This window comes from Equus przewalskii, chromosome 11 (assembly GCF_037783145.1).
Source record: "Equus przewalskii isolate Varuska chromosome 11, EquPr2, whole genome shotgun sequence".
NCBI lineage: Eukaryota > Metazoa > Chordata > Mammalia > Perissodactyla > Equidae > Equus > Equus przewalskii.
In genome coordinates this window covers 13,547,379-13,564,529 of record NC_091841.1, presented here as the reverse complement: position 1 = coordinate 13,564,529, position 17,151 = coordinate 13,547,379, and the positions used below count along the sequence as shown (strand labels likewise).

Below are 17,151 nucleotides of genomic sequence, written 5' to 3'. Positions count from 1 at the left end.
GTTTTCCAGTGAAAGACGCGACAAGTGTTATCGCCTATAACTAAAACTATAGTGTATCAAAGCAGGAAAAACATATCTGCTTCAATTCCCTCATTTTATACATAAGGGAAACTAGGAACTTAATAGCAACAACAAAGCATTTATTGAAGTTAGCTGATGTCAGACGCTATGCTAATTTAATTTAATTCTCATTACTCCTTTCTGACATAATTATTATTATTCCCATTTTACAGAAGAAAACAGCGTCTAAGAGAGGTTCAGAAACTTGCTCTGGGTCACACTTTCAATGAAGCAGGGACTAGATTCCTGATTTCAGAACTTGTTCTGTTAATCTTTTCATCTTATTGCCCAACAGGTAACTTTTAACACGGTTGATCAAAATCCTGAGATTCAAATTCTGAGCCAAGAGAAGCCTCATTTCTGCTGTATGACTGATGTGCTTGATATATTCTATCATGGTCCTTGTGAAGCTGAGGGAACAAAAATATTTGTACAACCAAAAAATTGTGTATAATTGCAGCCGTCTGTGCCCTTGATCAACTTAATTGAGTGCCCTGGAAATTTATGTCCATGCCTCAAAATTTTTCCCTCTTTTGTCTTAAGCACTGCACTACACTCACACTGTCCCCGTTTTCAGTTCCTACAGCAGGAGTTTTTTCCTGCTTATTAAGACCAGTGGAAGAAATCACTAGTTTCCCCTCAATTCCATTCTTTTTCCATTGCAACGACATTTTTATTAGAAGGCCATCAACTGCGTTGCTCATGGCCCTTTCCCAGTTCCTATAATGATACTGGGCACATAGTAGGGGTTCAAGAAATATTTTTTGAATAAAGAAATGGTTAAATGACCGTGTTTTCAGTAGATGAACTACACAAGAAGGAGAGGCATATTTCGAAGTATCACTTAGACACTTCGAATAAGGTGAGAACCTCCAGATTTACAATGAAACTATACTTTGGAAGTGAAGAATGATGATTAAGCATAAAGTTCTGTGTGGAGCTTGAGAGAATAATTGTGCTGCCTACAACTAGGAGTTTACTATCTTCAGGAGTTCTGGATCCAGCATCTTAGAGAGTAAATTAGAGCTCCCTGAATCCAGAATTTATTTCAAGTAAAAATTAATTATATTTTATCCCCTCAAATGTTGTGTTAGGTTTAATTTTTAAGGTCAACCTCTACAGGAAACTAAATAGTCTAACGTGGTTGCACTGACTTTTAAGTTACAAATGTGGTTCTCAGTGTAAGAAGCTGTGAGGAACCACTGAATACTTGTGAAAGTTTCTATTCACAAAACACAAAAGAACCATGATAATATCTAGAAGATATGAATGAGTATAAGGTTTTTTAAAACAACAAAGAATAGATGTTTAAGTTAAAATTAAATTATTAAAATAATTTATAAATTAAAATATGTACTTACATAATTCTTAGATCTAAGGAAAAAGCAAAACAAAATTAAACTTAAAATATAACAATAGGATTTATGCAGTTTACATGTATGATATGGTTCAAATCCAAAAGATAATCTCAAATAGTTATCATGACTAAATAAGAAAAAATGTAAATTAATCAAACATTTAACTAGAAGTGCTAAAAAGTAAATACAAAAACAGTAAGAAAATGAGATTCCTAAGTATAAAAGAAGAAATTAACAACAGAAAACAGTAGGGTTGATTTAAAAAAACAAATATAAAGTTCTTGAGGATCTGGGGTTGGGCTGTTTACATATGGACAAATTACTAGCTAGTGTAAATAACAGAAAGAGAAAGTATGAAATCAAAAAAATATGAATTTTGATTTTCACACATAAAATTTATAAACAGGTGTTCCAGCTGATGGTAGGGCATTCTGTTTCATGCTGTCCTTGGTCATTCAGGGTCTCAAGCTGTTAGGCAGACTGCCCTCAACAGCATGCAGTTTACAAAGTCACCTGGAGCATCTATATCCAGCTGTCAGATGTTGAAGAAAGGATAAGGATGCCATGTATACTTTTCAAACACCTCAGTCTAGAAGTTTCACGTATAAATTATACTGGCATTCCAGTCGTCGTAACTATTCACAATGGAGTACCTAGACAGAATAGCAATAGGAATTTGTGTAGATTAATACTTCCAAACAACAACTCTACCTTAAGGATTCTGAGATCTATATTGAAATTATTTCCAGAATCAGAGGACCTCTCACCACCTTTGCTGCTATACACAGGCTGTAGCAATCATTTCTGTTGCATGAATTATCTACCTTTACCACCCTAGTACATCTACGCTCCATCCTAAACTGAAAAACTGAAGTGGTCCTTTGAAAACATAAGTTCCTTCACATTGCTGCTCAGCTTAATACCTTCCTACAGCTTCCAGTTTTTCTCAGAGTGAAAGCCTTCCAATGGCTCACTTGATCTTAAAGAATTGGCTACTCATCCCTATTATGCCTCTGATCTCATACTCTATTAATTTTCTCATTGACCCGAGTTCCAGTCAAAATGATTTCTAAACTGTCCTTGAAATGCTCCTTGAATGCTTGCATCCCATCTGCTTAGAATACCGCCCCTCAAACACCTGCGCAGATAATCTATAAAGCACTCCATGAGGTTTTTGCACAATATCACCTTCTCAATAAAATCCACTTTATTCTCATGTCTTAGCCAGAGACACTCCTTTGCTCTATCCTACAATAGTTTTTCTTTCCACATTTTCATAGGATAGCTAACATACCATATGATTTACTTATGTATTATGATCATTGTTTATGAATGCCTCAGACTACTGGAATATAAGCATTGTGAAATCAAGGATTTTTTTTCCATTGAGTGTAACAAATAAGTAAAACTGTGTCTGGTACATAAAAGGCACTCAGCTAATACTTGTCAGATGAATGAGTGAATTAATTAAACAATAAGTTAGAATACTGAGAAATAGACCAAAAGAAATATAAACAAGTTTGTATAATATTATTGGCCTTTTAAAATTAGTGGGAACACACAGATTATTAAGTAAATAATGGTGGTTAATGTTTTATGAAAATTAATGTTAGATTCTTGCTTCAGACTACTTTGAAAAATAAATTCTAAATGATTTAAATGAAATGTAAATATTTTAAATGTGTATGCCTTACATGAACTTTTATGTGAATGGTTATGCGGTCTGTTCATATTAGTTAAAAGAACACTAGTGGCCATAACAATCTCTGAAATCTTGTCGGTTTAGCATAGTAGAAGTTTTTTTCTCACTCCTATAACAGGCAAATGGAGATCTTGGACTGAGACTTTTATTAAAGTGATTCAATAAGCCAAACATTTTCCTGTGACTCCACACCATCCCCTGGGGCCTCACAGACTTTTGTTTGCAACTGTTGAACAAAGAAAATAAAAAATAAAATAGACATGGTATACAACACTGCCAGTCTTACGCCCCTATATAGACCTCAGCCAGCTGGTCACAGAAACTTCAAGGGCAGCTGAGAAACATAGTTAGTTTTTTGTTTTGTTTTCTTTAATAAAAAAGAAGAGGATATTGGATTTGAGGACCACATAGCATACTCTACCACCCTACATATGGAAAAGGATCTTTTTATCATAACACTAATGAAGAAACTCAGTCAGAATTTAGTTGATTTGAGTACATGAGGATTTAGTATATAAATATGTTGTAAAACACCGTAAACTACATTAAAAGGCAAACAACAAGCTTTAAACAAAAGATATGGCATATATAATATATACTCAGCCCATTTTTGTAATTAGCAAATGTTTATTAAGCTCCTACTATGTGCAGAGTTTATAACACTGGTATTACAGTGATAATCAAGACAGAAATGGTTTTATCTCTCATAGAACTTAATGTGCAGTGAGAAAACATTAAAATAAACTATTGTTAGAAAAATAATTGCTTCATTGCAAAAATTGTAAATTTTCCAAAAGAAAAATGGACAAAACAAAAACCAAACAAAAATGAATTAAAATAATTCAAATGCCAAAAATACATATTGTAATTTTTGACTTCACTAATTACTACAGTGTATTTAAATTATAATAATGAAGAAACTTTCTGGCTTTCAAGTGGACTAAGTTTTACAATCTATGGTCAGGATATAGATAGAGAAAGGAATTCTGTGATCAGTGAAGAAGGCAGTTTGGAGTTATAAGCTTAAATGTAGTGGAAGGAGAAATAATATAGTTCAAAATGATAGCATATAATGTTATAGTATAAAGTATTGCAAATTATATAATTATGTTGATCATTTTACATTTACAACTAGTTTGGTCCTGAGGGAAATTCCTACATAGGAACTCCTGGAAAGTACTGATCAAGCTGACTGTGCTGAAACACACACAAAAAAACACACACACCTACACAAAGACACATACATATGCATAGATGTACATACACATACACATGTATAATAACATCTATACATGCATATATGCATATATAATGTTTGCATAATTTTGCTTTCTTTGTGAAAAATCCAGGCTCATTTCTAAAATGTCCTTTATAATATTGTTAAATTAAGAAAAATGAAGAAAACTTGAATCCTGACAGAAAAGGTTACAAATTTTGTATATTCACAATCAAACTTAGCTCTTTGTGCCTTGAAAATTTTCTTGTCTTTTAAATAAATGTATTTTGACACTGAGTAAGTAATATTGTAATAAAAACCAAAGGATAGGGCATCTCTTATATATCAGTGATGATATGTTAAATTTTAAAGTCAAATGCAACATGTATATGTTACAAATGCATGTGCTAGAGCTATTAAGAACTCAGATAGATTCTACTACAATCAAACCTTAAAAATACTTTAAAAAAGCATAAAGAAAAAAAAAGAGTAAATGTAACTCCACATGTCCATCTAATCATCTAGAGATAACTTGTTGAAATACATTTATGTAAACACATTCTCAATTCTAAAGCACCAGTTAAATTGTGTTAGATTGTAGTCATTATAAGGTAAGACATAAATAGAATATCCGATGGATACAACAAGATATTAAATATGTTGATATATAAATGAGGTTTATTTAATTAATTAGTGTACATTTGAAAATGTAAGCTCTTCTAGTATACGAATTAACATTGCTTAAGTAGAGTTTATAACTTATTCTACATAAAATATTCTATTTTCAGGGATGTTGTCTCCAATTATAACAATGACTTATGGTGAGATCATATTCAATTTAAGCGTTTTAAAATAGTAACATATAATCTCAAACCAACATTAATTCCAGATACAACAAAAGAGTATTGCAGTTCTTTTAAAATCAGAATTGAAAGAATAGACTTGTGAAACATTGAGGAGCCGAGAAAAGACTTTCCCAGTTGCAACTGCATCTGACATTGTATGGAAGGGAAGAAAGGTAGTTGATATTGTCAACATGTTTTCATCGTGTCAGATTTCACAGACCTAGAGCGTTTCATTTACAATATGATTTTCCTATCTGTATACCATTATTTACTTTTCAATTATGTGTTATCTTTGTCCATTCATTGAAAACATAAATAACAAATTTCCTCGAAGTTATACAAAAATAATGGTTAATTCCTACCCCTTCTATTAAACTATGAGTTTCATCATACATTATAAGTTTCTATTGTATATAGTCAAAAATGTTCTACTGGTTGCTATGCTTGCAGCCTCCTTTACATCTTTGTTCCTGAGACTGTAGATCATGGGATTCAACATAGGAATTACTGTGGCGTAAAACACAGCCACCATTTTTCCCTGTTCCACAGACTCTTCAGTTGGAATTCTAAGATACATGAAGAAGAGAGTTCCATAAAATATAGTGACAGCTGTCAAATGGGATCCACATGTGGAGAAGGCTTTTTTTCTTCCTTTTGCTGAGCGCATTCTTAGGATAGCAATAAGGATAAATATGTAGGAGATGACAATGACTAATAAAGAATAAGAGAAGTTGATACCTGCCAATGTGCGCATGGTGTATTCTTTAATGAAGGTTCCTGCACAGGCAATTTTGATGAGAGCTGGGTCTGCACAGTAGAAATGGTTGATCTCAATATTCCCACAGAAGTACAAACCATGAGTCCATAAGGTGGAGATCAAACTGATAAAGAAGCCATATATGTAAGGGAAAGAGATCAATCGAATACAGACAGTCCTTGACATTCTGCTGCCGTAGAGCAGAGGGTTGCCAATTGCCATGTATCTATCAAAGGCCATCACAGCAAGGATAAAGACTTCTACGTGGACAAAAGCAGTGAATAAAAAACACTGCACTATACAACCAGGGTAGGAAATGGTTTTGGTTTCAGACAGCAAATTTTCTAACATTTTAGGAGTGACATTAGAGGAGAACCACACATCTGCAAAAGACAAGTGACTGAGGAAAAAATACATGGGGCTGTTGAGCTTGGGACTGATCCTGATTAATATGATCATACCAATATTCCCAATCAGGGTGATAATGTAGACCAGTAAAAAAACCACAAAGAAAAGGACTTGCAATCCAGGCTGATTAGTTAATCCCAAAAGAACAAATTCAGTCACATCAGTAAAATTGGGCATTTTCTTAAATCTGATCCAGGTAGAGATGCATTTTATCTAATAAAATAAACAGAAGTCAGAAAACACACATACCAAATATAGCCATTCATTGTTTATATTATCTGTTGCTAATCCATTCAATTTCAATTCTTCTGCTTTTTTTCTTTTTATCTCCACACTCTTTTTGCTCACGTACCTTTTCTATCAGTATTTCTTTCTTATATGCAGGTATATATACAAGAGACATTTTCTACAGAGGAAGTGGTAAAATAACATAAAATTATAGGAAGTATAGTAACAGAACTTGTTGTGTCTGGATTTACTCCTCTACAAACAAAACTTTCAGAGGCAGAATTTTTCTTTTTGTTATCTCCTGAAAAGGAAAAACCTTTTACCACTGGCCCCAACTATTATAATGTGCATATGTCTTATGTATTCACTAAATTTGTAGATTTTAGAAAGTCTATACAAGTTATAAGTTTAATCAAAGCCACAAAGAAATGTTATTCCATAATCTGAAAGTTAAACGCTATCTCCATTTACTAATCTTGCAAATTTCAGATGTTTATTATAAAAATGACTTAATAAAACTATATAAAATCCTTTTACATAAACCAATATTCCTTATCAGAAAAAAGAAAGGAAAAATTTCTTAAAGTATCATCTTGATTTAGCAATTTTTAAACTTTTGAAAATCAAGCCAAAAAAGAAACAAATTCTTGCCAGTCATTTTCCAGTTGAAAACAAGCCTACTAAGATAAATTGAAACATCATCTCCTCATTTTAGCATCTTCCCCTCCCTTGGGTCTTGAAGCACTAACAAATTCTGTGGCAGTCTCTTTTATTCTTTCTTCCTTTCTGCCTTAGAACTCTAAACAAAATAAGAGCAATAAAACACTGAGTGAAGGCCGTTAGTATTCCTCTATCAATATTTAAGATTAAATTAATGAAATTTCTAAAATGTACTAGAAGCTAAGGAAACTTTTTGAAGGGTTGAGGGCAAAGTTACTTTTTAGGTTTTTTTTTTTTTAAGATTGGCACCTGAGTTAACAACTGTGGCCAATCTTCTTTTTCTTTCTGCTTTTTTCCCCAAGTCCCCCCAGTACATAGTTGTATATTTTAGTTGTGGGTCCTTCTAGTTGTAGCATGTGGGACGCCACCTCAGCACGGCTTCATGAGTGGTGCCATGTCTACGCCCAGGATCCAAACCAGCAAAACCCTGGGCCACTGAAGCAGAGCACCAGAACTTAATCACTTGAACACTTGGCCATGAGGCTGGCCCCTACTCTTAGTTTTTCACTGTATCATAATAAGATGACTGGCAATGTGGATTCTGCATACTATCTAACATGTTCTAATACTCTAAATATTTTGAGCTAATTTGCCAGCAGTAATGTTCTATTAATATTCAATTTATTTGTGAGCCAAGGGATTGCACAACTGATGGTTCTTCATAAAACTATCCTGTACATGCCACCAAAATACAAGTTAGAAGAACATCATGATAATGACTTTTATATTCATTCATTCATTCGTTTATGTAGTTAATCTTTTCTAGAAAAATCACTGGTTCGCCTCTTATCCATAATAAGATGTCACAGCTAACTCATTTCTTATCTATAAAGACACATAGCTTTTTCTACCTATCATCATCTGAGATCTGTCCTTCCCTCCTCATTCTCTACGGTTAGCCTCTATCTTAATTTTCTTGTTGTATCTGAGCCTCCCACTACTCATCTCCTGGTTGAAATTTTTGTGATAGAAATCAAATGGACATTGGACAAAATAATAGATGATTTTTAACCTTCCCTATGTTCTAGGTTGCCTCTGCCAAATGCCAGCCACAAAGAGGTGTCTCCTCATCTAACTATGGATTTGTAAAACAGAGAAATAGAGAGCATTGTCAACTCTATTTACATATCCTCTTTGATTTGGAGGATCTGCATGATTCTTGTGCCTTCTTCCAAGTAAGAAGCCATTTTCCAAACATTTAGGCAAGAAACCTGATTAGGCTCTCTGATTATTCTATTTAACCACTCTTAAGTATAATTTTTACACTATGTTGATTTATTTGATAATTAATAAATCCTATATATGTAATAGGAACATTTTAACTGTTTTTTCCCCACTTATGGCATAAGTAGTCCATAAAGTTTAATTCAATGACTCTGTACACGTGTATGTGAGAGAGACAGGCAGAGAGATAGAGCGAGAGAATTGAGAATGACACTTATGCTAAGGAGAAAATTGCTTTAGTAAAGAAAACAGAAATATTTGATTACCGCTTAGTGACACTTTATGGGGAGGATTCCTACTGTTTGTTAGGTAATATGGTGTATGTTTCTCCCACTGAATGATTGTAGTTCTTGTACTAGAGATTCATGCCAAAGGCCCCATCTATAACTGGCATACATTACCAAAGTAAAGCCTCTCTAATCTCACTTCTAATAAACCTTTCCATTCTCCCCCTACTCAGAATTACAAGACAACATACAGGGCTAACAATTCAGACTAATTTTATAAAAACACATAGACTCTCCCTGTGCATGAACCCACCTGTGCATGAAGAAAAAATGTTCTTGTAAACATCTCATCTGTTATCATCAGTGGATAATTCAGAAGGATTTATAAGGATTGCATTTCCCAGCAGGGGCTATCTCATTGGAGAATATAGACAGAAACCTGAATAGGTCATTAGAAGGCTACATATTGCATCATCTATAATGATCATGAATCTCAAGAGCAAAACAACTCTCAGCAGAATTAGAATATTTAAAATAAACAAAATAAAAGGGCTAGAAGAACTTGAGATTTTGCTTTCTTACTATTTTAAAACATTTTCTCTGTATCCTGGTGATGGTGCTGTGTTTATTTGAGGAGAGAGAGGGAGATCTCAGTTTCCTCTGTAATAACTATCATGTCAGTATTGCATCAGTCACAACATATGTTTTAAATAATCTGTGCTTCATGAGCACGATACTCTGTATTAGTGAAGAAAGTTCCCTCCACTTTTCAGTGAAAAAGAGTTGTAAAACATGAGAGAATAAAGGAGGTTACATGTCCTCCTTTATGTAATACACATGTTATTGATAATGCCCAAACTGGCTTCTCCTTGCCTCAAAGAATTAATATACGTCTCTAAAACCCAACATAACGCCCAGATTAGGAGTGATAGTTTTTTATCGTTGTTGTTTATGTTGCTTTGTTGTATTATTTTAACACTATAAAAAAAGAAATTCCTTAACTAATGATTTTTATCAACAGAATATGATTTCTAATAGCTATCCTCTTCATATTTATGGTTTCTACCCATTTAGGAGTGAAAATAAATTAGTATGCTTAAGAAACATGATAGTAATTTGTATTGACATACATAACTGTTTGCAAATGTGATGCATGTAATTTTCATTTCACAATCGCTGTATTGTAAGGCATGCAACTTTATTCCTCTAACTGAGCCTAAGTAATATTTTGATTCTCTGTTTTTCAAAGTGGAAGAAATTAAACTTAATTAATTCCTTTCGCCCCTTTCTTCTCAGGCTGTACCTGAGTTCTAGTGGATGAATATACTAAAACATTGGAAAACAGGAAAATCCTCGATCTTGGTGTCATCATCTACACCCATCGACATACAGTTATTTATTTTTTAACTCACTTACTATTTGCCTGGAATATAGTAAAACAAAAAACAAACAAAAACAGTACCTGTTCTCATGGAGCTCATGTTCTAGTCATATTCTCATTCTTGTCTGATGAGTCTTCCATATTAGGAATTCTATGACCTCTTAATTTTTGCCAATTTCATATACTTTTTTGTTCCTTCAATTAACAGGGAACATTCTGGAGCTACCACAGTAACTTGGACCGAAGAATGCCTTAGGACATTGGCTATACCTTTCTGGAAACATGCTGCAATCATTGTTTTTTGGGGAACATGTTGCTTCCCATGGTATAACTAGAAAAAAGACCACAAGTCATCCTAGAATTGGCTTCTACAAATATAATGAAATAAGTGTTATGTATCTTCTCAATTCCCAAATCTAATGAAGAGAAACTGGATAAAAGACATAGATAGCTCTGCTACTCCAGGAAACACAGCCTGAAATCTTGTATCTTACCCTTTGTCTCTCCTCTTCCTACAAATTTGATATTTTTCTGTGTGCTTTAATAGACTCAACTTTCACATTTATGATTTATTTTAGAGTCCCTTTTCCTTGCCTAATATGTATATAAAATATAAGTATTTAATATTAACTAACATAACCTAAATATAATTATTAACAGTGATAAACTAGACAGTGAGACTATTTGGACCATCTGTCAGTTAAAAATTTTTTAACAAAGGCTGACAAACCTTGAAGACTGTATTCTATTTTCTCATAAGCATAGCAATCATCATATTGATAAATTATACCTCTACTCTCAAAATTCTATTCAAACCAAAGATCTGTTGAATTAATGCCTAGATTTAATTGACTAACATTATTTTAAGAAAATGATGATTATCTTTATATATGAACCCTGATATGTCCATTTCGTTATCCTTTATAAAACAGGGCTAGATGTGAGAGGAAACACCATCAGGTTTGATCAGTACTTAGAATATCAAGCATATCCCTCTTCCAAGTGTTGCTTTTCTCATCCCATAGTAATTGATCCTGTGACGACAAAGAGTGATATTTCTGTATCAAATAATTAGAGATTTGGATAATGTCCTTCTCAGACCAGCCAAGTAACCTTATTCTAACTCATTTTTGATTCTTGGGTTTGAACTTATTGATACCAGCTTGTTTCACACTCATGAAAAATCCTGCCGTATCAATGGTACATGAAAACCACAGGTCGTCTTCTCTGACACAGATTATACTTGTATATTTGCCTTTGTTCCTAAGACATTTCAAGGGATGATGTCAGCCAGTAGAGAAACTAATAAGAAAATTACAGTGCACCCTTGTTATTCATTCATTTAATATTTGCAATTTTGACCATTCTCTAACAATCTCAAAGGATTAAGTAATATTGTAACTTGGCTGAGGCCATATTAGAATCCCATGTACTAAGATGGTGAAGGAAATGGGTGGAAGGTAAGAATGGTAATGTTTCTTATTTGCATTTGAGCAAGATTCATTGCCCTTGTTGATGTCTAAACATAACTAAACCCAAACATCATGGCTTATAAAATAATTTCAGTTAAATTGCTGTAAGAAATGGCTTGTTTGTGATTTACAAAAAAAAAGATCCTTGAACACACACAAAAAAGGTCAGGATAAGCTTAAAAATTAGATACCATGTACTATCAGCCTACATAAAGGAAACACAGTCTTCTATATAATTTTCATTTCTGAAGCAACCATATGTATTTAGAAAACATTCATGAAGGCATTTTTATGATGCTGCTAGCAGAACCTCACTTAATTGTAATACAGAGCTTCTGGAAAAAACGTTTATGTTCGAAAATATTTTAATAGACACTCCACTCAACATGTGTGGTGACTTTATCAGGGATATAAGATCATCCCATCTTCTGTGAAATTAAATGTAATTAACATCAAGTGTTGGACAAAATTGGAAGATGATTAGGAAGTCACTACCTACATGAATATGGGGTGAAGGTGAGGTAGTTTTAAAAGTAGGGAGGAGATTGTCATTCACCATGGGATGGATGTAGAACCCTCATATTTTAGCCTTATACACAGCGTCTTGGGATAAATATTTGCTAGACTTGCTTGCAAGGAGGTTTGAAGATATGATGAAGTTTTGGTCCAAAAGATAAGACATGTTATATACAACATTTAAGTCATCTCAAGAACATTTGCACATGTGCATGGCTTCCCAGCGGCCATTTTACATCTTGAAGTGACCTTTACATGTAAACCATATTTAAGGTAGTACAAGCTGTGAGGGCTTTAGACACCAAACCTAACAAAGCTGGCATACAAATTGGAGACTGCTAACTCCAGACTTCTTTTATCTGGCAGAAAAACTAAAGAAAGTGAAAATTCAGGTTTGTTTAAGCCAGTATTCTTTGTAAGAAAGCACTAGTTGATAAAAGAATTTGAATGACTTGCCTAAATGGTACCTCTCATTCTTCCCATTTTCAACCACTGCTTTCAGGAATATGAACATACTCACCTACCTAACAAAGAAAAGTAGAAATGTATTGTGCAAAACTAGCTTAAAATGAGTTGTCTAACCCCATAATATCATATCTTATTACGTCTAGGCCTGGTGGCATTGTGGTTAAGTTTGCATTCTCTGTTTTGGTAGCCCAGGTTTGGCGGGTTTGGATCTCCGGTGTTGACCTACACACCACTCATCAAACCATGTTGTGGCGGCATCCCATACACAAACTAGAGGAAGATTGGGACACGTATTAACTCAGCCACAATCTTCCTCAAGCAAGCAAAAAGAGGAAGATTAGCAACAGATGTTGGCTCAGGGCCAATCTTCCTCACACAAACACACACCCATCCACACACACACACACACACACACATACAAAAGAATAGAAAAATTTTAAGGACAGTTTAGAACATTTATTTCCCCAGTTCTTGTTTCCTTATTGATTTCCTCAATGCATCTTTCACATCCTTGTTCCTGAGGCCATAGATCATGGGGTTCAGCATAGGCATCGCTGTAGTGCAAAAGACAGCCAACATTTTGTCCTGCTCTGTACATTCCTCTGTGGGACGTCTCAAATGCATGCAGAAAAGGGTTACTAGAAGATTATGACCACTGTCAGGTGGGAACCACATGGGGAAAAGGTGTTTTTTTCTCCTTTCTGCAGAATGGCTTCTGAGGAGAGCAACAAGGTTGAAAATGTCAGATGTGAGAATGATCAGGAGGGAGTGGACATTGCTGTAACCAGCTACTATGTACATCAATAACTTTTTGCTGTCAGATCATGCCAATTTGATAAGAGGAGAATCAGCAGAGTAGAAATGATTAATTTCATTGGCATCACAGAAAGACAGACTGTAGGTCCTCCAGAGTTCCATCACACTGAGGAGACAGCCATAGACATAAGGGACAATGACCAGGCAGACATAGACACTCTTGGACATCTTGACACTGTAGAGCAGAGGATTACAGATGACCACGTAGCAGTCATATGTCATGACAGCAAGCATGCAGTGCTTGGTAAGGACCAAAGCAACAACAATATAGCTCTACACCAAACAACCTGCATGTAAGACGGTCCTCTTCTCTGACAAGAAATTTTGTGGGTGACATTTGTGAAGAAGCACAGATCTAGAACAGAAAAACTTGAGAGAAAAAAGTACATGTGTGTGAAGTCAAGAATCAATTGTGATTAAAAGAATCATGCCCAAGATTCCTCTCACAGTGACTATGTAGACCGCAAGGGACATCACAAAGAAACCACTCACAACTCTGGATGGCTTGTTATGCTCAAGAGAATAAATTCTGTCACTTCAGTGTAGTTTCCTCTGGACTTTTCTTTGTCTCATATGAGAGGCATTGATTTAATTATCTGAAGAAATACATAGAAGTGTTTTTTAATTACTGAAACTCTGGTTCAATACTGCCCCAAGTTAAAAATTGTAAAATGACCCAAAAGGCTTTATTTATTTTATCTCAGTCACATTTCCATAATTAGATATGAACAGATTTCCCAAAAAGCAAGTGTAAAAGTTTTTCAACACAAGATTTTCATTCAGGTTATATTTGTAATCATACTGTGCAATTAAGTTGGAGACTAAAGACAAAATTGTAAATTTAAGTATCTCAATAATTTTGAAAATTTTTATAAATATAGATAACTCAATGTCAAAGAATAAATCATAATATAAATTTAGAAATGTTTAGAACTCCTGTCTACATGATTCATGTATATACAGAGATCTATAGAAGGCTAGAAAAGACTTTGCAAATAACAAAGGTTAAGTTCATTGTGAACACTGAGAAACTAAATCCTGGGGAGACGATGTGACTTACCTGTCAGACCTTCATCTCATATTTCCCGGTTTGGTCATCTACTGATGATTTATATGTCTCACCAAGTCTTACTGCTTGTCTGGAACTTAAGAAGAAGTTTTATTATTTATTTGTTGTTGTTTTTGATGGTGATGGTAGTGGAGGTGGCGGCGATGTATTGCTGATTTTTGTAGTATGGGAGAAGAGTTTAAAATTGAGAAACATAGAGGTTATCTATCTATCTATAGAATAGCTCTCTATTATGATAAAAACAATAATGAACACACTGAAAATATTGTTCTAAAATCATAGAGAAATGAGTGATCTGAGAGTTAATAGCTGTTGACAAAGGTGAGGAGTAGTCGGCACTACTCACTTTCTCTGTAGGGAGTTTCCTCTCAAATTTCAAGACTTACTATAAAACTGTAGTAGTCAGGACTATGTGTTATTAGCACACAGTTGGGAAACATGACCAATGTAACTGAATAGAAAGTCCAGAAATAGATCTACATGTGGAAGTAACTTGACATATGATGTAGATGGAATTTCACATCTGGATTAAAAAGAGGAAGCTTTTCAATATTTGTTATTAACTTAATTGGTTAGTTAAATGGGAAAAAGCATCATTGCTTACGGAAATGTGTAATGCTAGGAAGTGGTTTAATACATATTCTTTATATTTTTATGTCGTAATTTATATAAAAGGTATGCATTTTATTGAATTTATCATAAATTATTTTAAATATATACTATATAAAAATAAGTTATAAGTTGTTATATTATATATGTTAATATGTCTCAAAATTATAATTTACAAATTTCTGTATACTAACAATTACATAAGATTAAGCTTGCATCTTTTTCTTTAGGGAGTTATTATTGCTTATTTATTTATTCATTTATTTTACTGTGGCAACACTGGTTTAGAAAATTATATAAATTTCCTGTGTACATCATTATATTTCAATTGCTGTGTAGACTGCATCATGTTCACCACTCAAAGACTAATTACAATCCATCGCGACACACATGTGCCGAATCACACCTTTTGCCCTCCACCCTCCCCCCTTCCCCTCTGGTAACCATCAATCTTCTTTTTTTGTTTGTCATTGTTTTTACCTTCAATTTAGGAGTGAGATCGTATAGTATTTGACTTTCTCCCTCTGAATTATTTCACTTAGAATCATACCCTCAGGGTCCATCCATGTTGTCACAATTGGCTGGATTTCATTGTTTCTTATGACTGAGTATCATTCCATTGTGTATATATATCACATCTTCTTCATCCATTTGTCCCTTGATGGGCACCTAGGTTACTTCCAAGTCTTGGCTGTTGTGATTAATGCTGCAATGAACAGAGGAGTGCATGTATCCATGCATTTGTGTTTTCATGTTCTTTGGAAAAATACCCAGCAATGGAGTAGGTGGATAATACAGTAGTTCCATTCTTAATTTTTTGAGGAATCTCGATACTGTTTTCCATTGTGACTGCACCAGTTCGCACTCCCTCCAGCAGTGTATGAGAGTTCCCTTGTTCCACGTCCTCTCCAACACTTGTTTCCTGTCTTACTAATTATAGCCATTCTGATGGGAGTGAGGTGATATCTCATTGTAGTTTTGATTTGCTTTTCCCTGATAGTTGATGATGTTGAACATCTTTTCTTGTGCCTGTTGGCCATTTATATATGTTCTTTGGAGAAATGTCTGTTCATATCTTTTGCCTATTTTTAATTGTGTTATTAGTTTCTTTTTTGTTCAGCTGTATGAGATCTTTGTATATTTTGGGTATTAACCCTTTATCAGATATGGGTTGCAAATATCTTCTCTAATTTTTAGGATATCTTTTTGATGCTTTCCTTTTCTGTGCAGAGCTGTTTAGCTTGATATAGTCCCATATGTTCATTTTTTCTATTGTTTCCCTTGCCTGGTCATATATGGTACTTGAAAATATGCTGCTAACACTGATGTTGAAGAGTGTAATGCCCATGTTTTCTTCTAGAAGTTTAATGGTTCCGGGTCTTACATTCAAGTCTTTAATCCATTTTGAGTTAATTTTTGTGTATGGTATAAGATAATGGTCTACTTTCATACTTTTGCACGTGGCTGTCTGGTTTTCCCAGTGCCATTTATTGAGGAGATTCTCCTTTCTCCATTGCATGTTCTTGGCACCCTTGTCAAAAATTAGCTGCCCAGAGTTGTGTGGGTTTATTTCTGGGTTCTTGGTTTTGTCTCATTGATCTGTGTGTCTGTTTCTCTGCCAGTACCATGCTGTTTGGGTTACTATACTTTTGTAGTATATTTTGAAGTCAGACAGTATGATAGCTAAAGCTTTGTTCTTTTTTCTCAGGATTCCTTTGGCTATTTGAGGTATTTTCTTGTTGCACATAAATTTTAGGACTCTTTGTTCTATTTCTGTGAAAAATATTGTTGGAACTTTGATAGGGATTGGGCTGAATATGTAGATTGCTTTAGGAAGTATGGGCATTTTAACTTTGTTAATTCTTCCAATCCAAGAGCATGGAATATCTTTTCATTTCTTTGTGTCTTCGATTTCTTTCAAGAATGTTTTATAGTTTTCAGTGTACAGATCTTTCATCTGATTGGTTAAGTTTATCCCTACATATTTTATTCTTTTTGTTGCAATTGTAAATGGGATTTTATTCTTAATTTCTCTATCTGCTACTTCATTGTTAGTAAATAGAAACACAACTGAT

At 34.1% G+C, this 17,151-nt stretch overlaps 1 protein-coding gene across 1 annotated transcript; it reads right to left on the bottom strand.

The window, feature by feature from the left end:
• Window positions 1–5,575: 5,575 nt before the first annotated feature.
• On the bottom strand, window positions 5,576–6,523 carry LOC103566759 (olfactory receptor 5M3-like). The gene has a single exon (XM_008543275.2). The coding sequence runs from the start codon at window positions 6,521–6,523 to the stop codon at window positions 5,576–5,578; it is 948 nt and encodes a 315-aa protein (XP_008541497.2).
• Window positions 6,524–17,151: the final 10,628 nt, after the last annotated feature.

Excerpts from the sequence above, each read along its gene's own strand:
- LOC103566759 (XM_008543275.2), bottom strand. The coding sequence starts at position 6,523 with ATGCCCAATTTTACTGATGTGACTGAATTTGTTCTTTTGGGATTAACT.